At 44.3% G+C, this 25,642-nt stretch overlaps 4 protein-coding genes across 7 annotated transcripts; 1 reads left to right on the top strand and 3 right to left on the bottom strand.

Annotated features, from left to right (window-relative positions):
* Positions 1 to 5,512: 5,512 nt before the first annotated feature.
* Positions 5,513 to 11,097, bottom strand: LOC112456955 (ski oncogene). Its single transcript, XM_025019781.1, has 3 exons — positions 8,490 to 11,097; positions 8,119 to 8,342; positions 5,513 to 6,866 (listed from the first exon to the last, which is right to left on the bottom strand). Exons 1-3 carry the CDS (start codon positions 9,636 to 9,638, stop codon positions 5,957 to 5,959), a joined length of 2,283 nt encoding a protein of 760 aa, XP_024875549.1. The 5' UTR covers positions 9,639 to 11,097; the 3' UTR covers positions 5,513 to 5,956.
* Positions 11,098 to 13,639: 2,542 nt separating this feature from the next.
* Positions 13,640 to 16,713, bottom strand: LOC112456953 (pre-mRNA-splicing factor CWC22 homolog). Its single transcript, XM_025019777.1, has 3 exons — positions 16,592 to 16,713; positions 14,158 to 16,494; positions 13,640 to 13,791 (listed from the first exon to the last, which is right to left on the bottom strand). The coding sequence occupies exons 2-3, from the start codon at positions 16,421 to 16,423 to the stop codon at positions 13,754 to 13,756; spliced, it is 2,304 nt and encodes a 767-aa protein (XP_024875545.1). The 5' UTR covers positions 16,424 to 16,494; positions 16,592 to 16,713; the 3' UTR covers positions 13,640 to 13,753.
* A 605-nt stretch (positions 16,714 to 17,318) lies between these two features.
* On the top strand, positions 17,319 to 19,055 carry LOC112456954 (39S ribosomal protein L19, mitochondrial). Of its 2 annotated transcripts, XM_025019779.1 has the most exons (5): positions 17,319 to 17,532; positions 17,657 to 18,095; positions 18,178 to 18,456; positions 18,532 to 18,694; positions 18,964 to 19,055. In XM_025019779.1, exons 1-4 carry the CDS (start codon positions 17,469 to 17,471, stop codon positions 18,659 to 18,661), a joined length of 912 nt encoding a protein of 303 aa, XP_024875547.1. In that variant the 5' UTR covers positions 17,319 to 17,468; the 3' UTR covers positions 18,662 to 18,694; positions 18,964 to 19,055. The 2 variants fall into 2 exon arrangements, with proteins under 2 accessions (XP_024875547.1, XP_024875546.1); XM_025019778.1 differs by lacking the exon at positions 18,964 to 19,055 and having other exon boundaries at positions 18,532 to 18,732.
* LOC112456951 (zinc finger MYM-type protein 3) lies at positions 18,696 to 25,184 on the bottom strand. 3 transcript variants are annotated; one of them, XM_025019774.1, is made up of 11 exons: positions 23,567 to 25,184; positions 23,133 to 23,486; positions 22,233 to 23,053; positions 21,743 to 21,966; positions 20,745 to 20,980; positions 20,481 to 20,667; positions 20,246 to 20,371; positions 20,039 to 20,160; positions 19,785 to 19,932; positions 19,582 to 19,681; positions 18,696 to 19,482 (listed from the first exon to the last, which is right to left on the bottom strand). In XM_025019774.1, exons 1-11 carry the CDS (start codon positions 25,091 to 25,093, stop codon positions 19,308 to 19,310), a joined length of 4,020 nt encoding a protein of 1,339 aa, XP_024875542.1. In that variant the 5' UTR covers positions 25,094 to 25,184; the 3' UTR covers positions 18,696 to 19,307. The 3 variants fall into 3 exon arrangements, with proteins under 3 accessions (XP_024875542.1, XP_024875543.1, XP_024875544.1); XM_025019775.1 differs by having other exon boundaries at positions 19,582 to 19,678; XM_025019776.1 differs by having other exon boundaries at positions 21,743 to 21,918.
* Positions 25,185 to 25,642: the final 458 nt, after the last annotated feature.

Here is a 25,642-nt window from a genome sequence, read left to right as displayed (position 1 = left end):
ACTGTATTATCCGGGGTAAATTTATCGCGGTGCACAGATACGATCACGCATTGGATAAGATCTCGTGTATAAGCCGCGAAAGAGAGCCGGGGCGCGCGCTCGTCGTCGCTAATTTATTATGCCCTCGCGGTTCTTTACAACCGCGAGGGCGCAGAACACTTTAAAAGAGGAGCGATCGATCGATTTCTCTTCGTTTCTTCTTCCTTCTTCGTCTTCTCTCTCCCTCTCCGTGGGGAGGGGATTTATAAAATTCGAGAGAACAGGAGGTCAGACTTTGTACTTTCGTATTGCACTTTGTTGTGTGTATATAGTTCAATGACACGTTGGAGTTCTTAAGAATTATAAATCTTAGCGCAGTCGCGAGATATTCTTTTTACTCTAATGCTCGACACAATTCTTCGCGGATCGATGCAATAAATAAAAGAGAGAATATATATTTTTTATAATATATATTATATGTTACAATATAATATATATTTTTGTAATATATATATATAAATTTTCTTAACTTTTATATATAAATATATATAAAAATTGAGAAAATAATCTATACTGCGTACAAAAAAAATCTCGTTAGCTTTCCTTCTGCCTTCTTGGAGCTCGCGCGACGCGTTCTTGGTGCGTTTATTAAATAATTTTTCCGCTATTTCCACCGTTAAATAAATTTACGATAACAATATCAGACAACAGCGTCTCGTACCCAAACGACGAAAAAATTGTCTAGACGACGTCGTAAAAAGGTGATTAAATAACTTTAAAAATTTAGAATGTCTACAAAGTGTCTAAACAACGCCTCCAAAATTTAGGACGTTTTTCTAAAGAATATTTAAAAGGTATCTAAAAGGCGTTGAAAAATTTTTAAAACGCCCGAAAAACGGCTAAACGATATCTAAAAAATTTAGAACATCTAAAAGGATGTTTAAACGGCGCCTTAAAAAATTAAGACGCCCAGAGAATGTTTGAACGATCGTCTCAAAGATCGAGGACATTCAAGAGAATATCTAAATGACATCTTGAAAAAATCTCGCACGCTCGAGAAGACGTTCTCGCGGACATTTACGAAGTCTGGGATGGCTGTAACCATTGCGCGCATATACGGGATTGGCTTTTCGAGCAGAACGCATAGAATGCAGAGATTTCGTGTGTTGTCGCGTTTACAGATTATATCGCCGATTATAGGTCACTATTTGTCGCTATTGGAATTTCCGCTAAGTTGCAGTTTAGATACGGCGGCGCGTCGCGGGGCAAAGTCCTCGCCTTCGCGCCGCACAACGATATTCCGCCATCAGCCTGTTTATTTTGTTATCGCACAAACGCTCATATACGCCTTATCGTCTATTCAAATAGCTTATTTTCCTCCTCGGCGTGCGCGTACGCGTGTGCGTGCACACACACACACACACACACGTCTCTCTGGGTATCGAACGGGCGCGCGATCTCGCCTTTACGATTCTCTTGTTTTCGTAATAAGTCAAAAATAGAACGACAAGGTACATGTACATATATAACGTCGGGCACGTGTACGCGCGCGCCGTACATTCGACGATAATGATATCGCCGATAACACGCGCGTCATCGGCGCCGATGGATTGGACGAAAATCCGCGCGATTTCGACGAATGTGCCGGGGAGAGATGAGATTTTTCTAATCGGCAAACTATGTATCGCGAAAGCGAGATATATAGATACGAGGGAGGTACACACACGCACGCACACGTGGTAGGTCGTATCAGCTAGCACTTTACAAACCGTGTTTCGAAAGTCAGACTAAACATATAATAACAACAGAGATAATATTAGCGAAGCGTACGATAAAAATCACTTCCGACGTCTGCTCCCGGGAGCTCGCTGGTCGAACGGGTATCAGCAATGTTTCGACATATCGTGCGTTTTTGCGCGTCATAATTATATATTACATATTCAAGACGCATGTCGAATATCGCCCGCGTAACGTGATCCAATTAATATACAATCCCCTTTCTTCCCCTCTCCTGGAATCGGGCATCGTACGCATGTACTCTCCATTTCTCTTTTCTGTAATTTGTCAGTATATATTTCCGTCACGAAAATGAAAATACATCGTCCCCGCGAAAGTGAAATACATTTTTTTAAGTCATGGCAGTTTACACGATTCGCCGAAACCGAAATTCGCCCCTTTCCCTTCTTTTCATTATATACGCAGACTTCAAACGTATATATTCGAAACCGATCTGTATTATATGATTATTTAGGTATTACGAATTATCTTTTTACTCTTTACGTCCTAGGTAAACTCTACGATAAACTGAGTGTGTGTATTGTATGTACGTGTGTATGAAAAACATAGACTATTACATTCTTTTATACCTTTAGGTGGGATGCTTATCTTACTGTAACATTACACACAATGTAACGTATCTTATGTATATTGACCGAATGTTACATAGGGCATATATTTATATATATATATGTATATATAATAAATGTATTCTATATTCTACATCGTCGCGATTACCTCATACATCGTCAGCTTTATATTAACAGATTGCTTTGAAAATCTAACATTTACTCCAAATCACATCATCCAGAATCGAGTACCCGCGGTGAGTTCATTTCTTTTTCTCGTTCTCTCTTTCCTATGAGCATATGGAAACGCATGATCAATTTCTCGCTGCTTCTAGTCCCCAAAATTTTTCCTTTTTTTTTTCTTAATTTCCTGATGAAGAATTAAACTGGCACTGCCGTAGCTATATTTAAAAACAAGAGAAAAGAGATAAAGAGAAAAGACAAATGTTATGTACGATAAGAGATCTCCGAAGCAGTCTCGGCATATGTATATACGCGTGTATATGTTTTCGATACGCAATCATGTATTTAATCAGCATGTTTTGCTACACAATGGAAATATAATGCAAGTGTGTACGGTTTGCGTTGTCGTACAGCTATCATATCGCTGACCGCGGGGACGTGTATAAACGGACGTGCGTGCCCGTCATACCATCCCCGTGTCAGTTTCTCGTATCCTGCACTTGGGCACGCGTAAAAAGCAATTGTATCTCGAAAAGAAAATTTCAGTCAGTATAAAATCAAGATTACACCATTAAGGTGGGTACAGGCCGAGCGAAAACGAATAACAAACGAAAGAGTGAGGATTTTAAAATTTCTCTTTGGCACCTCCTTTGACGTACCGTCTTACTTTAATCAGTCCGAACGCGAAACCAACGTTAACAAACCGTTCCGTTTGCATTATGTATGATGAACATCTTTGAAATTTCCACAAAGTTCATCTTCGCCAATCGCTCGCTCGTGTACACCCACTTTTACAAATATATTCGAGTGATAAGTCTATAATTTAAATCGAAGATTATTATATCGTGTCACTGGGAACTCCGTCAAAATATTCGGACGACAAAATAAAAGTATTGCGTAATATGGTAGAGAGAGAAAAAAAAATAATGAGGGATAAAAAGGCAAACATCTCTATCACGCATTTCTCGATTGTATGTGCAATAAATGACAACAGAGTCCGTAATAAAACTTACCCTCTTGCGTATATAATATCTCGTATATATGTATTTTCTTTTCTGTATCTACATCCTCTTTTACACGTGCATATAATATCTTGCTTGTTTGTTCATGCTTCAATTATATATACTTCGTATGAATATATTAAAAAAATCTATTTCTCCCTTTATATTGTGGCGTATAATATAAATTTGATACACGGACATTTTCGTATATATATATGGAGTATTCTCATGCAGGAAAAACATCTGTATAGAAATAAAAAAAAAAAAAATCAATCCACATACAGACAAATTATGTCCAACATAATTTAACACTCGGTCTCTGCTAAAAACTCGAGAGACACACAGAAATCGCGGCCAGAGCTGATAACGTCTTCCTCTCTCCGCTTTAAGATATTTCTCTCTTTAGGTAATTTTTCGATGTTGACAAAAACTGGAAACGCTACTCTCAGCACGGCCAACATTTTCTGCCCATCTCCCGTTCTCTCTTTCACAGTAGGACCATTTTTCATATATATATATATATATTAAATACAACTAAAATGATATGTATCAACAATAATATATGTACAAAATAAATATATATATTAAAGATGTGGGTTCTCCAGCTGCGAATCTTCGTAAAAATATCATATATTAATAACAAAACATTGTATTCAACAGAAATTATATACAGTACGTGTCTACACGTACGATTCGATCAATAGAATTCCCGTTACGCTTTTAGCCGCGATCCCGAAAAAAAAGCATATATATTTTTAAGAAAATATTTAGAACATTTTTGAAAAAAGAGAAAAAAAAACAACATGACTATACGATCGTCGACGATTCGTATATAGTGACTTAAGGCCATTGCACGTAACAAAGTTTTAATCATAATCGTAAGGCCGTAAAAAAATAGACCACGCACAGTCGATTATTCTCCTTAAGCTCGAAGAATAATCGAGTGTGCGTGGTCTATTTTCTTGTGGCCTTACGATTATGACTAAAACTTTGTTACGTGCAATGGCCTTTATTGTGTATAAATCACTTTTCTTATGCCATTAATAAATTAAACGATTCGATAATCACGTAAATACTTGAAAATTCAAGAAACAATCGAAAATACGTTATTATCAACGATGATTCGAGTTATGGTCCTACTGTAGGTACCAAATAAATAATTTAAAAAAAAACGCAAATTTCTTTTTCCCTCCTCACTTTCTTATTGACGTGATTAGGCTTGGACCGAGCTTTTTCGTCGAATAAAAAAGCAGATCCTACTTATACGCGTTAATCACAAGATTTTTAGTCGTTAGCGAGTCGGGTTTGGAACGTGTATATAACGTTCTGGGCAATTACAATGTAGTACGAGCTGCTGGAACACACCCAGGTTTATGCTTACAGCATACCTAGAATAACAATATAGCACCTAGGTTTTTTGTACTTTAACATTATTTCGTCATGATACTGTAATTAGTTATAAACATACACCTATGATGCCACAATGTATTTACATTATGCGATCATGACTACCAAGATGTGAATAGGAAGCAATCTAAATTCATTCTCACTAGAAATCTCTCGCACGCATACACGCACATTCTTTCTCTCCTCACTCTTTCTTATCACTCACATGTTCAAGAATCAGAATTATATAGTAAAAATCTTTCTTTACACTTCGTATATATTTAATATATACGAAATGTCTCATTATATAATACCCTTTAAATGTAATCGTTTTATTGGCGCGGTGTAATCCATTAAATCTACCTCCCCTGTTTCGATATAATACAATATCTACATTCGATTTTAATAAAAAAATCGACCGATACAAGTATACCTGACGTCGCTGTCCAACTCGTGGTATCGGTTTGCCACATCTCCCACCGGGAGTATCACTCTTTCATCAAATCCGTTAACATTACCCATGGTTGGGAGACGAAATGTCAACGGAGCAACACGTTTGTCTTCGCGGCACCATAAACTCGACAAGTCGAAATTCATTTCGGAAAAGGACGTGTATCATTTTTTTTTTTTTTTCGTTATCCGCGGAACGCTAAAATGCAAACAGGAAGTGGACGTATCGCGCGTAGCTATCGACAGACATGGAAGGCAAGCTATCGTCGCTGACAGTGGTTGGTCGGTCGCTCGGTTCGAATTTCACGAGATATGAGTATGAAGCGCGAGGACTCCATCAGCCCGATGTTTTGAGTTGGACAGCACGTGTTTTACTTACCTAGTAAAAACTCCGAACTATTTGCGATAACGTTTAAAGGCTTGTCGCGTATCACATAAACCTAGACAGTTTATTGTTTAGTTTAGAATCGTAAATATATATGTATATATATATATGTACCTAACGTAACTAAACTCAGTGCATGCTTATTCGGCCAACGGATGAGCGTTGTCGCGGTAATCGCTGAGCAGTTGTGGGTGTATGTGTGTTAAATAACTTCCGCGTTATCCTAATCACTGATCCGACTCGTTATTGGTCGCTACGCTGGCGGGCTTAGACTCTTTATTGTTCGATGGTAAACTCGCAGCAGCGTCAGTCTCCTCGTTGCCGCCCTCGGTGCTGTCGGCCGCGCTGGAACGCGGCGCCGTCGCCATCGTCCCTGTCGCATCCTCCTTCTTGTCTTGACTTTCATCGTCGACGACGACGGCAGTGGATTCCTGTTGCTGCTGCTGCTGCTGTAATTTCTGCATGTGCAGTTGACTGCGTAGCTTCGAGATTTCACGAGCATTCGATCGCCGATGATGTCGCAGCTGCGCGTTCTGCAACGCCACGCGATGCGCCAGCTCTATCACGTCCTGCGGTACGTCCAGTGCCTTCAAACGTTCCTCGAGATCCGCCGCTACGGTACCATCCATGTCGGAATCGCTTTCCGATGGCGAGGAGGTGCCGACTTCGGAGGAAGCCGCCAGCGGTGTAGGTTCCACGCTTACAGTAGACGATGTCACCGCCGCGCTGCTCTCCTCCTCCTCGCCTTCCTTCTCCTTTCTGTCCTTTGGCAGCGCCGCCTCCTTCTTATTTTCATCAGACATATAGTACAGAGGATAAGAACCAATAGCCGGCGCTTGACTCGGCGACGTTTTCTCTATCTTAACACTGGCGGACGACAACAGCTCCTGTTTTTCACACGTGGGACTCGAAGAGCGATGACTGTGACGACGATGTTCGTGATGATGCCGTCGTTGCTGATGAACAGACGAGGGTGGCGGTATCTGACTTATTTGTGCGGGTGCCGGTATAGGCGCCAACGCCACATTAGGTTGGAAATGCGGCTCGAAACGCTCACACTCCGAAAGCGGGATGACTCGCTCGGGATGCTGCAGTACGGGCGGACCTCGACTGAGATAAGCAGGCACCAACGATGAACTGTTAACAAAAGTAGATTTTATTTTAATTATGGTCGGCGCTGTTTCGGCGGTTAAGTATCTGACGATATAATCGCCACACTTATTTCACGTGAAATAGAATGCGATGTCGGACTCCGAACGAGAGAGTGAAGTTCTTTGTCTGATCTGTCAATGTAGCGTTTATTTTATAAAATTAGAGCGCGATTATTCACGTCGTTTCCATTCGCCGATCGAATTCTCATTCCCCGGAATCGGTTGCGCGGATTCTGTTTTTCGTAGAATCTGACCTGACTTTCGGAATCTTTCTAAAACGTTTTGAAAACCCTCCGAGCAACGATATCGATGATTGTTCACTCAGCTGATTGTCAGTGTAGTCTGTTGACCGAGCTACGAAGATCTAAGAATTTGATATATGCGATAAACGGATAAAACATATGTAGGTGCATTAACGAAACAACCAATGTAAAAAAAAATTTAGAATTAATTACAATATTTGAGAAGTCAGGGCAGTAAGAGTCAGACGCTGATCCTGGGGCGTAAATTCAATAGAATTTATTATTTCTCTTCACATTCCAAACAGTGTTCGATACGTTTTGGCTCAGTTTTCAGCCATCTTCAGCCGTTGCAATAATTAGAGCGTTCTCACTTCCTGTGCGCGAATGGTCGAAGGAGTCGCGGGTCGGAAGGATCGCTATGCCGCGAGCTACGGACATGAGATTTCGCGAACGACGGCTATTCCCGCGCGTGAAAATAAGCACACGATAATCGCAAGCAACGTATACTCGAGTGACTTGAATTTCTGTACGCGTTCTCCGAGAAACTTTCGTCGATTGTCGGGCAGAATTATAGCGACGTCACAATATTACGTGTACCAATAATGAGGATACAATTTGTCAATTTGTCAACATAAATGTCAACAATGTTCGTAGGCGCAAGCTATAATTTACTCAGTACAGTGGTATATGCATGATTCATGCAAATTCTATTGAATTTACGCCCCAGGATCAGCGTCTGACTCTTACTGCCCTGACTTCTCAATTATTGAACTTTTGGGGGTCCTTATGATTTAATTACAATATATCAGATTATTCCCAGAATCGTTAAAATTGTTTACCTCTCCGCGCTAACAGGTTTTACTATATGAGTGTGCGGCTGTTAGGAATACGCGAGGATGTATACGTGTATATATGTGCTTCTAAAGCGAGAGTCCAAATAATCGAAAAATTCTCGCTATGTAGCTAGAATCGTGGCGATGCGATCGCCATACTTACTTGTCCCTGTGCTTGCAATTGCCCGTAGCATTCCAAGGTTGAAAAGCTGCGCCTCTGGCAGCGAGCTCGAAAACCGCCCATTGCATCTGCAAGTAGGAATCAGTGGCGATTTGGGATACAGGATGGTACATCGCCAAACCGTTGCCATTGTAGATTCCAGCACAGTCGTCCTTCCCCATGTCCTTCTTTGTGCGCTTAATCAATCTCTCGTGCTCATGTCGCAGCTAAAATAGATATTTGGGTCCATATATACTCTCCAGATATATTAAGCGACGTTTAATTTTGTGTTCACTGCTTTAAACATACACGCATTTGAAACATCAAAATTATCATCTTATTTTTAAAGAGAAAAACACATTGAGCGATAATACCTCTAGCTTTCGCTTGGAGTTCAACACAAGATGCCTCTCCTTCAGCTCCCGAAAAAGGCTGAGCGATTTGTTGTAGTGTTGTTGATCGCGGGAGAGCAACAGATACGACCGCCAGTTGGCGGAATCAAAACCCCAGTGGCAGGTGCGGTTCTCCAGAGATCTGTGAGCGTGTCTCACGAAGCGTTGGGGAGAAAACTGATAGCCACACTCCAGACACTCGATGCACACAGAGTCGTCCGTCTCGAATAGCTTCGGATCGAAAATGCCCTTGCACTTGCCGAAACATTCGTGATACACTTTGAACTTAACAATCGTCTCCTCCTCTTCCTCGTTCTTACACGTTTTCTTATCGAGACAGTCCGGCGCCGCCGGGCCGATCTGGGTGGGATCGCAGGACTCTGTCCGTAACAGCAGAGCACTGACGAGCCTCTCGGCGTCGGTTTGGGTGATGAGACCGCAGGACGGGGCGTTGCGCGGCAGGATGCCCGAGTGCTTGAGCTCCTCGAGCTGATCCCGGGTGCAGCGCGAACAATAGATCTGGAGCTCGTCGCACACCTGATTGATCTGCTGCAGGGAGAAGTCCTGCAGCACCGTGTTCAGTATCTGCGGCAGGCACAATCTCCTCTCGCCGCCCACCACGAAGCACGAGATCCTCTCGCCCTCGAGGATCGTCTCGCACCTCTCGGAGCAGCTCTGATCCGGCGCCGTGAGTATCGGTATCTGAAACTCGAGCTCGCGCTTCTCGCAGCCGATCTTCGGACGGTCGGCCGCCGCAGCCGCCGCCGCCGCGGGACGGTCCTCGTCCGAGTCCTCCAACGAGCGGGGCGCCTTCGGGACGGGCGTCAACGTGCGCGCCGCCGCCAACGTCTCGCGAACCTCCTTCTCGACTAAGCTCTTGGGCGGTTGCGACTCCACGGGTGACTCCAGGCCGCAGTTGGCCGCCGCCTGACGACTGACAGCGGGCGGCGAGAAACACGAGGTCGCCGACTGTTGCTCGTGCAGCAGGGCCTTACAGTCCATGCCCAGCAGGGCCGAGCTGGGACCCTGCAGGCTCTTGACGGCCGACAGCTGATAGGTCTTGAGGACGGTCTTCAACTGCGGACTGTACGACTGGCCGGCGGCGGTACTGCCGGGCAATAGCGTCTCCATTGTGCCCGCGTATCCGAGAAGCGTGGTTCCCCCCAGAGGAAGAGAAACGGAGCACGAGAGCGCGGGCAACGATATCACCGCCGCCACTCCAACCGTATGCTCCGACACACACGCTGCACGGTGACGGATCTCTCTCAGCACATTCGATTATCGCTTTGTATTTACGTAGTGTTGATGTACACAATATATTCCGTATTACACTTGGACCATCCGGCAAAATTTATTTATGTCGCGGATGTCAAGGCAGCAGGACCGGGCACTAGCACGACAACTGGCGCGACAACAACTCGGCTTCCTCGCGATTCCACTTCCATGTTACTCGGTCCCAGCGCGTCGCCGTCGTCGTCGTCGTAGCGTGGCCTCCACCACGTTCCTCGCGCTCGCTCGCGGATCGACGTGTCGCGCCGCGAGACAGACACGGGTCCATCCTCTCCGTGCCGAACGGGGTATTCTAACCCGCGCTACGAGGCCCCCTCCTCGGTCGTTCTCTTTCTATCTTTTCTCTCTCTCTCTTCTTCTCGCTCGCTCGCACGCACGCACTCTCGCTCACTCCGCTCTCGTCCGGCACGAGAGGCCGAGTTACACGCGTATAACCCGTTCGCGCGTCCTTCCTTCCTCCCTATGTCCGCCCCTCCCGCCGCGGCAGCATTACGCGTCGCCGACGAAGACAACGATGCGACTACCGCCGCGACCCGCGATCCCGCGATGCCACCACTTCCACGTACAACATGATAAAGCCGCTAGCCGCTCTCGGTGTCCGTCTCTCTCGTCCCCTTTGTCCGCGGTCCTCTCACTCTCTTTCTGCTTCTCTCCCTCGCGCGCGCTTTCGCGGGCAGAAAAGCGCGTTAACGCGGAGATCGTACGCAGCGAGCGCCGTCCTCCAAACGAGAGAGCCTCCTCCTCGCGAGTTCCCTCCGTTTCTGTCGCGAACTCCCCTCTCGTTCTCTCCTACTGCCCTCTTCCTCCTCCACTTCGTCGTCGTCTCGTCGTTTGTCGTCTTCTTCTTCTTCTCCACCACCACCACCAGCTCCTCCTCCTCCTCTTCCTCCTACGGCGGCGACGGCGGTTTTCAACGCGACGTTCTCGCAGCCGCGAATTCGATGCGCGACGAAAGCAGCACGGTCACGGATACGGCGGGCCAACGATCCATAGCGGGGCGCGGGGGGCCAAGTCTCACAGTCTTATCGAACGCAATCTACGGACAACGAAATGGCACATGCTTTATATACACATACACACACTATATGTGCACTATATATAATGTATATGTCTGCTGTCTATTTATCGTCGCTCGCACGTTGCTCACTGTACTCGCGCAGGCAGACACACGCGCGCGCGCTTCTATTTATCATCTCTCTGTCCGTCACACATCACCACGGCACGGCGCACTGCTGATGCCGCGGATGGTGCACGTTATCAGCGTCGGCCGTCCCGTCGACGACATTCCCCCGATTCCCCACCTCCTTCCTCTTCCTCCACCACCTCCTCGACGTCGCTGTCGCTGTCGCTACTGGCGTCGCCGACGATCGCTATCGGGACGCCGCGCCACCGCGCGCGCGGCCAACAACAACGAGGATGTCGGCGATGATACGTCCGACGTCCGGCGAAATATTATCGCATCACTGGAGCGCGACCACCAGCACGACTGGCATCGTCAGACGAGCGATTTACCCGTCGGCACGTCGCGACGCAATGGCGTATCGATCGCGACGACGGCGACGACGGCGGCGGCGACGGCGACGGCGGTGGCGGTGGCGGTGGCGGCGGTAGCGGTGGCGGAGCACGCACCGTGCGATCCGTATGATCGTGGACGAGACGACGACGGGTAGCCGACACTCGCAGCGGGAGCACGCATATTTCTTACCGCGCCGCGAGAGGAGCCGATGACGACGATTCCGTTCACGGGCGACGACGTGGAAACCGACGGACCATCCGCCGCATGGGAGTGCACGCACGCACGAGCTGCGACGCGAATATTTCTCTGTCTCTCCTACTCTCTGTTTCTTTCTCTCTGTTTCTCCTCATGCACAGACGCTAACGAGACAACGGCGGGCAGGCCTCCGCGATATATGCGTATACGCTTTTCACGCACGCTCCTCCTCGCTCGCCGCGCTTTCGTGGACGACGACCGTGTGTGGATGTTCCGTCTCTCGTTCCTCTCTTTCTATCCCGTTCCCGCCTTCCCGCTCCGCGAAGTCTTTTTGCCCTGACGCGCGAGCGGAGGGGCCCTTCTCCGCGCTTTTTTGCTCTTTCTCCTTCTCTCTCTATCTTTCTCACTCCCTCGGCGATGTCCGCGGCTGTGCTGTACACATGCGCGCGCGACCGCGTAAACACGAGACGAGAGCCGGAGACGGCGGACGGCGGAGCCCTTGAGAGACTGTCTCCTCTCATGCAGAATACACGCGCACACTCTCGCTTTCTGGCTGTGTGCGTGCGCACGTACGGGCACACTTTTCGCACGTACACGTGCAGCGTTCAACCGGCTTCATATACCGCGTGGCGAGAAAGTAGCTTGCGGACTTGCTTCTTACTTTACTGACGCTCGCCTGCAACACGATACCTCTTTAAGTTTCTTTCCATTTCTTTCCAATGTTAAATATCGCTCCAGTTTTATTTGAGATAGTTTTGACATCGGAAGAGGATAAGGATTCGTCGTCTACCTGACGGACCAACGTTAGAGCTGGTCTCCGATCGCTTTACGCAAGAACGTAGCTCTTTCGAGGTTTCCCTCGATCCTTTTGAATCCTCGATCGCGGTCTTCCTGTTGGAATCCTACGTTTAACTTCTCAGAGGCACCCGGTACGTGCACGCGCGCGTTTCTGCACGCACGCCTCTTGGTGTGCGTGCCGCGAGCTCCGCTCGGCCGCGCGCACGCGTCCGCTCGGTGGTAAAGAATCACCGTAAACTCGGCATGCCTGTCTCGTTCCCCTCTACGAGCATCGCGGCCGCCGCCGCCGCCACGGCGGCGACGAAGACGACGAAGACGACGTCGGCCACTCCTCCCTTTTCTTCCCCCTTCTCGCGACAACCGGCCACCTACTGCGCACCACCGCGCCTGTCGCGAACAGTGCCGGAGTAAGAAAACAACAGACTGATGTTACTACATCGCCGTGAATGATCCACGCGAAACGCTCGTATTATTTTAGACTAATTATCATGAATTATATACCGGTGCTCCTTGCGATCTTGGTCCCCCCACAGGCGTTTTTCTATCGCCTCATGCTTTGTTCCTACAGCTACAACGCCTACGACACATATGGATCGCGTACGTGGATCTGGTATTTAGGATAGAAGGAAGAAGCCTGTTTGTGTAGCACTCGGGATGTCGGTATCGCTCCGCACGCGGACTATTGTCTCAGCTTGGTCCAGGATGAGGATGTAGCGTGATAGAAAGCAGATAAGGATTTCATCTAATCTAGGACTTCCAGGACGCGCCAAAGAGGATTTCATCAAAGCCGTGACACATACCGACATCTAAAAATATAATAAACAATAAGAAAATGCGGAGACCAGATGAGAGAACAATTTTTAACTTTATCACCCATTACGAATTTCTCTCCGTCTCCGTTCCACGGTCCTGATGGCCAGACCCCTGCGGCCCCCTCGCCGCGTCGCGCGACGCCCGTCAGAGAAAAGCAGGTGTGTGCGCGTCATACACGTGTGTGTACCAATCCACACACGCGCGCGCGCGCGCGCGAGCGCGATCCGACGTAGGCCGTAGGCCGCAACGCGCATAGCTCGGTTACGACGCGCGGTCGGCGGCACGCGTCTGTGTGAATCGGACGCCGACAGCCGTCTAGTCATGTGACCTTCCCGTCAAAATAGCTTGCGTACCTCCCCGCGCGTTACGCACACACACACACTCGCAGCCACGGCGCGTGGTGGGCAATGCCGCACACGCATCCGCGAGCGACGACGTGGAGGCGCGGCCGACGGCGTGCGCGCTCTTGGTATCGTTGCCATCTTGTGTTCATTGTCAGGGACGGCACGAGGCTCCGGTGTCGACTTTGACGATGACGCGCTCTCCCCCATTTTCCGGGGAGCAGCCAGCTCCGTTCGCCGTCCTTAGCGCGTTGCGAAAATGGATAAAGATCGTTAGCTAAATTCCGAGAAAATTATTTGGAAATGCACAGGCGCTTCTCGCCCCGTTTTTCTAGAAATATTAAAACATCACAGAACATAATAAAATGATGAGAACGATAGAAGTAGCTTTCCTACGTAATTAAATTATTAATTTAAAAAAACCAGAGCTAATCTTAAATGTAATCTTTATCGAATAATAAAAAGTATACAAGTAGAATAAATATTGTATCTTGATTTATTATTCTCGCTTACTTGGAAGTCTAAAGAATTTGTAAAACGTAAGTCGTAGAATATAATTTGTGTGTGTGTGTACAGAATATATATATATAGATATTTATCATACAATTAACTTATATAAAAAAAGGATTTATTATATTTATTCTACTTAATTTCTATCTGTTTTATTTATCCCTTGTCTTGCTTTTCTTCTTCTTACTTTGCGCTTTCTCTTCCTTCTGATTTTCCTTCTTCGAGTTAGATTTCTTTTCTTTTCGTTTATGCTGCACATTCTTCTTCTTCTTCTTCTTCTTTGCCAGATCTTCATCCTCCGATGACGAAGACGATGAAGAATCGGTTGACGACGAACTAGACGAGCTTGAGCTGGATGACGAGCTGGTAGACTCGTTGTCGGAGCTCGAGGGTTCTTCTTCCTTGGCAGGTAATGCGGGCACAGCAACCGGCTTTGGATGGGACTTCAAATGTTCTCTCAGGTCGTCCGTCAAACCACCCAAACCGATCGACGTAAAGAAATTTATTGCGAAACGGGTGTTCTTCGGATCGTCCCTGGGAAACAGTCCTTCGAACGCAAATTGCAACGTCACATCTTTAACTCGTTCATTTAGCTTTGCAAGACCCATATATTCAGAGAGCTCCTGAAACAAAATTTTGATAAAAATCCTGTTCGAACTCGTGGTGTCTTCTTCGTTCAACTTTATGCACGAAAGTACGCTCCACGATATGGAGTCCGTGAACAGTAAGTGAGCGAAAAATTTCGATACATTTCGCAGCTTGTTGGTGTCGAGGCGGTGTATCGTGCTGTACGAATCCTTAAAGATTTGCTCGAAGGGCGTGACATACATTTTGTTTATTGCGCAAAACCGACCGGCCAGGAGGCCGAAGAACTTCTCGTACGTCCGCATCTCCGCGCAACAGTCCAAAAACATGTGGCACAACTCGATCTCCTGTCCAGGTTTCAGTTGCATTTTCATCAATTTATGCGCGCACTCTTCGAAATCAAGCGAAGAGTGTATCGTCAGGTATATAGTTCGTCGAAGCGCGGTCAGATTTGTTTCCGTGTTGTCGAGTATCAGCCCTTCCTTTCCCTCGGCCTGTTCCGCGCCGCTATCGTTGTCCGAGCTTTCCTCTTCACCCTCCTCGTCGTCGCCTTCCGATTCGCTGACGTCCGAGCCGAGAATCTCTTTGCACAACTGCTTGTACTTCTCTTCAGAGGCAAGATAGTCCGGGTCAAACTTGAACACGTTTAATATATCCTGTGCATCCAGCTTGTCGTCCAATCTTATTAAATGCGTGATTTGATTGTCTTCCTCCACGAGATCCAACTCCTCGGGCACAGCCTCGTGATCCTTAAATCCATCCTTCCTGATCTGGAACATAACTTCTATCATGTACTGGACTCGCTTGTCCAACTGTCCTTCGTGCAGGATATTCCTCAGCATCTCGAAGATGGCCTCGATGCCTCTTCGCGACACCTCCGTCAGCTTCATGCCGCATTCTTTTAGAAACGCTATGGCTACCTCGACGGAATCGTCCGTCGGCGTTTCCAGCAGTAGAGTCAAAATTTCCAGGGCGATAATCTCGTAGGCCACGCGTTGGTTAACTAAATGCGCTATAAAAGTTCCCGAAGATATGCACAAAGGTTTATCGTTCCTTTTAAATCCACGTTTAAATTGCAGAACGAGTCGCTGCAGCACCAACTCGCCTATATTCGGGAACTTGGAATTGATTACGGATGTCAGTGCGGCGTAAACCGGAGTGAACGTCGGAGAGGCGGCTTGCGCCTGAATAATGGACCGCGCCAACAAACCTCTACCGCGAACGATATTCTCGTGCAGCAGCTCCCGCGTTATGATCCCGATGTTGCTGGTGTTAACTTTATTGATGTATCCGTGAATCGACTTCTTCAATGCTTCCCAAGCGATACGCTGGTAAGCGGCTCCCGATTTGTCGGTGATCTCCGCTTGGAGCATTCGCAATTTGGCAGGCGGAATGTACGCGCCTCCGGTCCTCGAGGTCAGAAGATCGACCGTTCGCTTCTGCTTGGCGTCCTCCGGGTTCTCTCGCGGTTTATCCGGTTCCCCGTAGTACCTGTTGCCAATCTTCTCCCGCGATGGCGAGGCTTTCCGTTTCCCATTCGCTTCGACGTCGCTGTCCCTGGGATCTTCGCGATCCTCGTTGTACCTACGATCTCTGTGATCGTCGCGTCGGGCGCTCCGGTGATCGTCATCGCGCCTGGAATTCCTGTGCTCGTCGTTACGTCTAGAACTCCGGTGATCGTCGTCACGCCTGGAACTTCTGCGCTCGTCGTTGCGCCTGGAACTCCTGTGATCATCGTGGTGCTTGGAACTCCGGTGATCGCCGTTATGCCTGGATTCCTTATGATCGTCGCCACGTTTGTCGTCCCTGCGCTTGCGATAATGTTCATCGCTCTCCTCCTCGTCCCTTCGCGAGTGCGATCTCTTCATCGTGTCGTCGTGTGACTTCAAAGGACTCCCGCGGATCTCCCCAACAGACGTGTACTCGCAATTACGTTATTCTGTGTATGCAATAGTTATTATCGGTTATTTATACTACACATGTTACGGTATTTTCAATGTATGTCGTAATTACAGAGATAAAACAAAGAAACTCACGTTCGCATTCAATCTTGGATCACTTTTATCTTTCTGCGCTTTCTAGCATTTTTCAGACGCTCGGAAAACATAACCACTAATTCTAGCCTAGCTTATCTCCGTACTGCAGCGGCGCAGCGCGCAGCCAGAAGAGCGGAAAAAGCAGCTCAGTGAGCGCTGAGCGCCAGTCACCCTAATCGCTGTCGCCTATTGTGCAAGGGGCTTAAGGTTTAAGGGTGCATCCCCATGGAGAAAGAAATGGCGGAACGGAATTAAAACGGAATTCCTTTGATTGGCTAATATCTCATCTTGAGAGCCTCCACCTGGAGATTAGCCAATCAGAGCAATTCCGTTTTAAAAATAAAACATGACAGAAAAATATGATACACAGAGATAATTTTCTCTTTTATAAAATGTCTTTTGCATATTTCAAAAAATTCCTTGGTTGCCAAATTGTCCTAAGTTTGTAGTGAATTTAATGGTAAAATATAACAAAAAATTATCTCCGTGTGGTCATGATATTAATGTAAAAATCCTCTGATTGGTCCCCGTCAAGATATGGCCGCGTTCAGCAGACCAAACCGCTGAGTAGCAGTCGAACATGATTGGCTCTTACTTTTAGAACCAACCAATCAACGCAGAGTGTTGATAAGACGACACTCAACAGTTGTGTTTGCTGAACGCACCCAATGTCGATGCGCAGTACGGATCGGCGCAAACCATAAAAAAGGGTTGAGTGAACAATTGAACATATTGGTTATACAGGTTATACTGTGTTGTTACCGGGTTTCACCCTTTGCTTACGAGATTACGAGTTGAATTCTCTACACGAAAAAAGTTTTATACATGTTTGATGTTTAAATGAATTCAATAAGAATAATAATAGAAAATTAAAGCAATGGTTGTAATTTCGAGGATATTCTCTCGCGGTTATAGCGGTCTGCGAACGGCGAAAGTACTACGTAGGTTATATTAGATTAACATCACTTTTATCTGGTTGTTCATATCGGAGCAGATTTTGATATTGTCTCCTTAAAATATATGTAAAATTTTTAATTATCGAGACTACATAAGTCTGTTTTTCAGGTCATGCAGTTAGGGGAAATTCCTCCACGGCCGCTCAAGATTCGATACAAGAAGCGCAAAATAACAAAAAGATACCAGAACGAAACGTTGAGCAGAAGAAAACGATCCCAGACAGATATCGATTCATTTACCCAGAATTTCTACCGGACCCTGACCCCAAGTATCGTAACACACTCCGAGAAAAGCTGGAGCGCATGGATATGCTAGCAAGGCGCACGCATATAGCGATACCCGAATTCTATGTTGGTTCCATATTAGCTGTGACTTATTCTGAGCCACACGCTCCTGGAAAGGTCAACAAGTTTGTTGGCATATGCATCGAGAGAGCAGGATGGGGATTGAGAGCCACGTGCCTGCTGAGAAACGTGGTTGATCATCAAGGAATCGAAGTGCTTTACGAGCTATACGATCCTGCGATACAGAAGATAGAGTGTCTCAAGTAAATATAGTTTTTGTTTTACATAAATTGTCTTGAATTGTTTCTCTTGTATCGATGGTACTAATTGCGACAAATAATTTAGGCTTGAGAAAAGATTGGATCCACATCTAAGATACCTGCGAGATGCACCGGCAGAATACAGTACCTTCCCTTTCGACATGGAACCGGAATATTTGCCGGACGGTGCACCGATACCTGTAAATGAGATCAAAGTGGAGCTCAATCCTCGTCCATGGTTAGAGAAATGGGAACGTCAAGAGCTGAAAGGCATAACAGAGCTTGAACTCGATGAAAAGCGTATTAGAAAAGCCAAGGCTGCAGAAAAGCCCTGGGAGAAGTACGATCTGATGAAAAGATATCGGTAAGAAAGCAAAACCATCTTTTGATACTTTACGTTTTTAAGATTATTCGTTCTAATTTACATCTTTTTATTTAGGGAAACCATTCCCGAGGAGGATCAGAATGAAATATTTAATGAAGTGTATACAAAATTACATGAAATGGAAGTTACCAGACGTAGACAAAAACATAAGCGCGCGTTCACACGTCCAAAGAAAACTGGATGAGCCTTTGATTGGGTACAGCATTTTTCAGTCCATGTAAGGAAATAGAACGAAATAAATAAATATATTTGTTTTTTTTTTGTTACAATTCTGTATCTCTGTAATGATATCCTTTCCATTAGCATGCTATCATACAATTGTAATCATTGTAGAAAAGATTAGGATTTCACAATTATTGAATTCTTTTTAACAAAAATATATAGAATTAAACATAAGAACAACAATAGATAAATGGATTTTCTGCGTTGTTACTTGTGTTTCGTAGATAAAGCTTAAATAATGTGTATTATTTTTCACAATTTCAGAAACTTTAATGATCAATAAGTTTCTTTGTATTGGGAAGTGAAAAATATACAATAGAAACTGGAAAACTCTAATTCTATATTCAATATTGTATCGCATCGTTTCATTTTTGTAGTAGCCACTCTTCTGCACTATTTTAACACTTTGTAAGAACAAAATGTAATTCGTATCCGCAAGAGTTCTTCGACAATTATAATATACAGCATTGTCGGGGGAAATATCGCCGAGCCCAAAGCCAAATTTAAATTTTCGGATGGCAGTCAAAGTGTTAAAATAGATCAATCTTTCTTTTGTTTTTCTTTAATTATTGGCTTAACGACATAAGAGATCATTGCAATAGGTGAAATTAACTCGTTAGTAAAGCTACATTAATTTCTTTAACCATTTTAATACGATGTAACATTTTGATGAGCTGTTCCTTTGCGAGGGGCGATGTCGAGTACCATACCGGACTGTCTGGTACGCAGCTGCGTTCTGGCAGTAGATAAAAGACGTCATTTCGCGTCTTAACGCTTTCCGGGCTGAAATATTTCAAGTGCAAGATAGTAGTACACACAGTATCAAAACTGACGTAATAAATTAAATTTAATGTTTGTTTTAGTCACAACATGTATACATACCATTTCGACAAATAGAATTCGTATAACTTAACAGGACATCTCAATGGATTCTCCTCATTTTCTTGTTGTTCATACACTTTCTTTTTTCTTGAATTAGCTTCTTAAAAAAAACAATAGATTATCTTATATCGATAAATTAGCGTTGACAGTGTAAAATTTGTATGGTGTACAACAGTACAACATATAAATAGATTATAACTAACCAAGAGCTGATTGTGGCGGATAAAATCTCAGAAGGACGTTTCTTGAGCCAGGAACTTTCCCTGTTACTGCCGTGGGTTGAGCTGCTGGATTGCGCTTCCAATGCTTCATAATGTGAGAAAAGGAAAGTTGCATATGTTCCTCCACCGTCTAAAAGACATTGATGAACACTCATATTTATTAGTATTGAAATAAAATATTAACGATAACGAGTTACATGACTTTTATTAGTCGATTTCAATGGATTTTCACTTACCACAAGATTGAAATGTTTCGTGTTAAAGAACATAAGCGTGCTTAACAGAACATGCGGAGAATGGGCACCTAATTGTTTGCATTCCCATAAGTGTTCCTCCTCCACCCTGGTCACGATGTATTCTGTAAAACAGATGATATGACGTTTGAAAAGACAAAATGGTGAGAATAAAGTTTGCAATCACAACGAGTGATAAGACATACTTACGGGCGTCGTTGTACAGCACGGAGAACTTTTTCGCTACTTCATTTAGGCAATCTGTAAATTTCTCGTAATACGAATCCGTGAATATGTTATCGATCCTGTTATTCTCAAATAGATACTGCTGTATTCCTGAAACAAATTCATGAAAAAATATTTGAGACTAAAACAAAGGTATATATGAAGGACATATCTGAATAATTGTATCACTGACTCTCGTATCATGCAAAAGTTGATTTACCTAGGCAAAGATAATATATTGTATCGGGAGCATACTCCGCACCATTCGGTTTTCTTACTTCCTTCGCAAAGAGGCATAGAGAATAATTTAACTCGTCCGCGGTAAGTTGTAAGAGATCTGTCTTGAACAACTTTATCTTCCTCATTGGTGTAATTTGTTTTTCTAATTCGGCATTCTTTCCTATTACCTATATATTTTTAAAATTTATCCATGGTAAATATTTCCGTCTCGTTTGTTGTATATATAAACGAAGAAGTTACGAACCCATTGCCTCCACGCATTTACGCCAAATGTATATTTTAACGCCATGTTAGCGTCAGGTTTTTCCATCGGCTCCATAATGCGCGGTTGCGGGGGTGGCTGTGACTCCGGTGGTGGCATTAATGGCATGTCATTTGTACCGGAGACGCGTCTCATTCGTTTGGTTGGTGTTGCGCGCGGCTTGTATGGCATCACACGTTTCCTTCCTCTAGAAGCAACCATTAATCGGTCCGATTGCACTGAAAAAAGTATGAATTGTTAGGAATAATTTCAATTTTAACAGTGAACGATTAACATATTTATTAATAATAAAGAGAGGATATTAACGCTCGTCTAAAGCAACAGCTAAGTATATGGTTACGGCTAATTTTCGAGCAAATTATAGATGTTTTTTTTTTAAGTTGGATGAATTTATTTATTTATTTATTTAATAGGTTTACGTTTCGATTTTACTTGGTCTTCCTCAGAGCTTAAAAATTTTACGTCAAATAATGATACATCAAAAGAATATATAACGTTGGAGATCACATTAGAAGCGTTGGAATAACAATAAATGAAAAAGATGAATAAAGCGCTAGAACAGTCCGATCAATAATGGTCAAAGTTAAATTTAAATTAACTCCCACGATAATACATACGATAACAAGGTTCATCGTTAGTAATTCAAATTACAATAGTCGACATTAAACTCGATTTTTAGAAGTAATTTAACTTTTTGCAAGTAGTTTAGTCTTTTGCGATTATATGGAACCCTTAGCAACACTTCCTCTTCTTGGGGCACCGATGTAAGCTCGTACGCGTGAGATTGATATGAAGTATTGTTCGTCCAGTAGTTGTTGTGACCATACTTAGTGGAAAATAAATGGTCAAAGATGCGAGGTTTGATATTGAGATCGGCACGACTGGAGCGTGGTTCTCGGTGCGCGTCAATGTACAGTTCAATATCATATCATAATTATTAATACATATACATCGCGTTAAATCATTTTTATATCACATACCGTCGTTGTCTAAAGTGTTCTCTGGTTGCGACGGTGCCTGCGTAGCTGTAATCGTGTTCGGCGTCAAGGCAGCTTCCAAATCGACTGCCGGCTCGTCTAATTCTTCCGTGGCCATTTTTAACGCCATTTGCAACATGTCATCTCCGAACGTGTTACTGGTATCAACCGCTTCCGGACTGAAACCATCACTATGTAAATTGTCTTGATCAGCTGTGTCACCTTCCCTAAACAAAAATATATGCTTTTGGTGCGTGAGATAAACAGAAATAAAATTTTTAAGAAATAAACATGATTTGTATAACATAGAACAAACCAATTTTATATCTTTGATCGCCGAATGGGTTATCAGCTTGATATTAATTTGTGTATTGATGTATTTTCTTATATTTTAAATTTATTTACATCGTGCAGAAATAAGGCAACACGGTGCTATTAAACATTGAAGATACTTGTCACTTAAGCGATTTGTAAATAACATTAATTCACTTACCTATCGTCCACTGAGTCCGAATCGCTGTCGTTGGTCTTCTTTTCGGTAGCTACCATCTCAGCCATCATAAGGAGTTCGGCTTCGTACGGATCGGCCGGTATCTTCTCTTGTATTTTCTTGATATCTTTCATAATTCCCTTAGCGCTATTTCTCGTAGTGGGTATAAACAGCGGAACGGGTATGGGCAATGGAAAAGGCATTGGAACTGGGAAAGGCATGCTGTACATATGCATTGGAAACGGAACGTAAATTGGCACTGGTATAGGTACAAGCACCTGTTCAACTTTTTCGGTCGTCTGTGTCCACTTTGTGCAAGGATGAGGACGCACAGAAACTCCTTTCGTATGCACCAATGGCTTGCACTGAGTCATCTTGTTGTGCACTTTTACTGGACTAGGCGGTCTGGTAATGACTTGTGGCTTGTAGACCATCTGCTTCGTTTGATTCGCGTTCGCAGGCATTACCATACTGCTTTGCTGCGACGTCGGACTCGCTTGTCCATTTCCTATCGAGGCTAGGCTCGTTACTGAGGAGATAACCGGCATAGTTTTCTTCTTACTTTGCATCTCGCTGGGTACAGGCTGATTCGTACTTCTCTGTGGTAACATGGTCTTCGTGGGCCCACTTGTAGGCACGGGATCGTCGCTCGACGGTATAGTTATAGGTGACTTAGTGTATTGTGCTTGGAAATTCATGACGCAGTTGTACGAACAAAAATTACGTATCGTTGCATCTGACATTGTGAGATGATAATGCGCTAAGGAATATTCCTTGCATAAATCACAGTTAATTCGTTTTGCAGATACTGCATTAATGGAAACCTGCGAGAGAAATGACAAATTTTTGTACCTTCCACATGTCGTTATATATCGCATTATTTTAAGTAATAAAATATTATACCTGATACAACGTCAAACAATTTAAGCTGCACATCATCAGGGTTTGTCCCGTTTTTAATTCCTTCTTGATCATATCAAAGTTATACTTCTTTACTTTGCACCAGTTACATGGAACTATTTTCCTATTCGTTATGATAAATATATTCAAGCACGTCTTGTTACAAAATGTATGAGGCTCATTCTCATAAAATACAATGAAATTTTGCTTATTTGGTAATTCAAAAAATTTCTTGCAGGTAGAGCACTGCTCAGGTCTGACTTGTTTCACAAACTTAAATGCAGCGAAACAGGGTTCGCTGCATATAGCTACCGGAGTGCTATTGTATATTTGAACTTCGCAGTGTACGAGCTTTTCCTATGAGAAAAAAAAAATCATATTAAAAAATTATCCATAATACATTTAAAGAATAAGGATCAGAAAAATTAGTCTTTTACCTCCTGACAGACGCTGCATGGCTTTTTTTCCGTAGCCGGCGGTACGGAAGAATTCAATTTAGAATATTTTTCCATACAGTCTTGGGTACAAAAGTCTTTAAACTGTCCTTTCTCCCCGACTGGTGCAAGGAAGCCATCCGTGCCAAAACTTATGTCTTTTTGACAGTAGCTGCAGACTTTTAAACCCTTTTTAAATTCCTCTAAACACGTTGAACAACAAAACTGCCTCACGTCACAACCGAATCTCACGCAGTATTTCCCTAAACTCACAGCTTGAACTGTACCACTACAATTTTTGCAGAAACTTCCGTATTTCCGTTGGAACTTTCCCAAACATTGATCGTTGCAGTATTCCATTGTTTCCCAGGAAAGATTTCGTTCGTCATTTGGTTCTATAACTGATAAACAACTCGCACAACGCTTCTCTTGTTTAGAGTGGGCTCCTTGGCTCGGCATATCGATTGCTTTATTATGATGAGCTGCTTTAAATAATGCCTTACACGTTTTCGAGCATACAAAATAATGTTCCGTACCGAGTTTCACCCGAATTTTGCACGCTCGTTCTTCGCCGCACTGCTTACAAACATCTTTATTACTAATCTCTTCAACTTCAGAATTTTTCGACTCGTCATCGATATTAATAACATCCGTTGCTGGCATTGAGTTTTCTGTCGTTGACTTGAGCTCATCTGGAACAGTCACCTTCTGCTTTACGGCACTTTCGCCTTTATTTTCATTTTCCGTAGTTGCCGATTTGGATTCATCTGGTGAAGTATCCTTTTCAAGCTCGGAATTAGATTTGCTACATTTCGCTGATTTTTCCTCGCATTTAGAATCATTGGCAAGTGCAGATTCGCTTTGATCGCCCTCCACCGTTTTACCTGATTTATTTGGTATTATTACTTTCATGCTGTCTGGGATAATACATAATTCGTCATCTTGTCCCGGCAATACGTCGGTCTGCTCCTCGTCCGTTTCCATCGGTGTAATTTCTTCGATGTTCTTCTTGGGCTGCTCATCTTGTTCACCGGCTGATTTTGTGGAAAACATATTTCCCGTTTCTGCCTCTGACGTACTAGTACCCGGAAGATCAATGTCCATTGAGGTATTTTCGAGAGAATCGACGGTAGGTTGTACATTACTCGACGATTCAGCAATATTGTCCGTGGTTTTGTCGACGTCGGCATCCTTCGGATCGTTTAATGCTGAATCGACGCTAAGCTTCTCATTACAATCGTTATTTCTAGCATTTACCGCATCCTGCAAATTATCACCTTGCTCGTATAACTTTTTAAAACTGAGCTCGTTTTCAGCAAGACCGTCGATTTCCGCCTGTTCCACGTTTTCGGACGTAAGATTGTCACCGCCGAACGGATCCTCCGCGTCCATAGACTGGCCCTCAATCTGGGAATCGTCTTGTTTGTCGTGAGAGAATTGTATAAACTCCGTGTTTTCGGGCTCAATGTTCTTCTCGGACAGATCCTTCTCGGGATTATCTAAATTACTGTCCGAAGATTCCGAATCCATCTTCTTCGCAGCTTCTCCCCGAGATATTTGCACGTCATCCGCGTTACTACTCGACTCATCTGGGACATCACAATCTTTAGTTTTTTCTTTAGATGACGTTTCGGACTCGTCCGCAGTAACATTGTCATTGGTGGATTTTGCGACATCATTTACAGTCGCACCGTCACTATCATCTGGAACTTTACACGAATCTTCGAGAGTCAACAAATGTTCTGTGTCGCCCTTTTCCGTTAAATTAGATGTATCTAGCTCCGTTGCTCCCGCATCTACGTGAACCGCTGCGCCCTTTTCCGTCAAGTTAGATATATCCAGCTCTGTTGCTTCTGCATCTACATGAACCGCTGCATCTTCTTTGCAGGAACTTTCAACTGCATTACTTTCTTCAATTGTTACAGTCTTATTGTCGTTCCCAGGCAATGCTATTTCAACTTCGGCATTATTGTCTCCTTCGATGGTTTCTAAACATAAAACAGAATCATTCGCTTCTATATTTGATACAGTCGAGTCTTTCTCACAGGCTATTGTAGTTTCTTCTTTTTCCGTTTCATC

Source organism: Temnothorax curvispinosus, unplaced genomic scaffold (assembly GCF_003070985.1).
Source record: "Temnothorax curvispinosus isolate PA1 unplaced genomic scaffold, ASM307098v1 QBEX01007315.1, whole genome shotgun sequence".
Taxonomy (NCBI): Eukaryota; Metazoa; Arthropoda; class Insecta; order Hymenoptera; family Formicidae; genus Temnothorax; species Temnothorax curvispinosus.
Note: the sequence above shows the minus strand (reverse complement) of the source record. Positions and strands in the feature narration are given on the sequence as shown.

Coding starts and splice junctions, on each gene's coding strand:
- LOC112456954 (XM_025019779.1), top strand. CDS start 17,469: ATGGTTGTAATTTCGAGGATATTCTCTCGCGGTTATAGCGGTCTGCGA. Junction 17,533..17,656: donor GCGAACGGCGAAAGTACTAC/GTAGGTTATATT, acceptor TCTGTTTTTCAG/GTCATGCAGTTAGGGGAAAT. Junction 18,096..18,177: donor CAGAAGATAGAGTGTCTCAA/GTAAATATAGTT, acceptor CAAATAATTTAG/GCTTGAGAAAAGATTGGATC.
- LOC112456955 (XM_025019781.1), bottom strand. CDS start 9,638: ATGGAGACGCTATTGCCCGGCAGTACCGCCGCCGGCCAGTCGTACAGT. Junction 8,343..8,489: donor ACTCCAAGCGAAAGCTAGAG/GTATTATCGCTC, acceptor TATCTATTTTAG/CTGCGACATGAGCACGAGAG. Junction 6,867..8,118: donor AATTGCAAGCACAGGGACAA/GTAAGTATGGCG, acceptor TTTTGTTAACAG/TTCATCGTTGGTGCCTGCTT.
- LOC112456951 (XM_025019774.1), bottom strand. CDS start 25,093: ATGGATTCGGAATCTTCGGACAGTAATTTAGATAATCCCGAGAAGGAT. Junction 21,967..22,232: donor TCGGACTCAGTGGACGATAG/GTAAGTGAATTA, acceptor ATTTTTGTTTAG/GGAAGGTGACACAGCTGATC. Junction 20,161..20,245: donor CGTGCTGTACAACGACGCCC/GTAAGTATGTCT, acceptor TCTGTTTTACAG/AATACATCGTGACCAGGGTG.
- LOC112456953 (XM_025019777.1), bottom strand. CDS start 16,423: ATGAAGAGATCGCACTCGCGAAGGGACGAGGAGGAGAGCGATGAACAT. Junction 13,792..14,157: donor GAAGGAAGAGAAAGCGCAAA/GTAAGAAGAAGA, acceptor TAATATTTCTAG/AAAAACGGGGCGAGAAGCGC.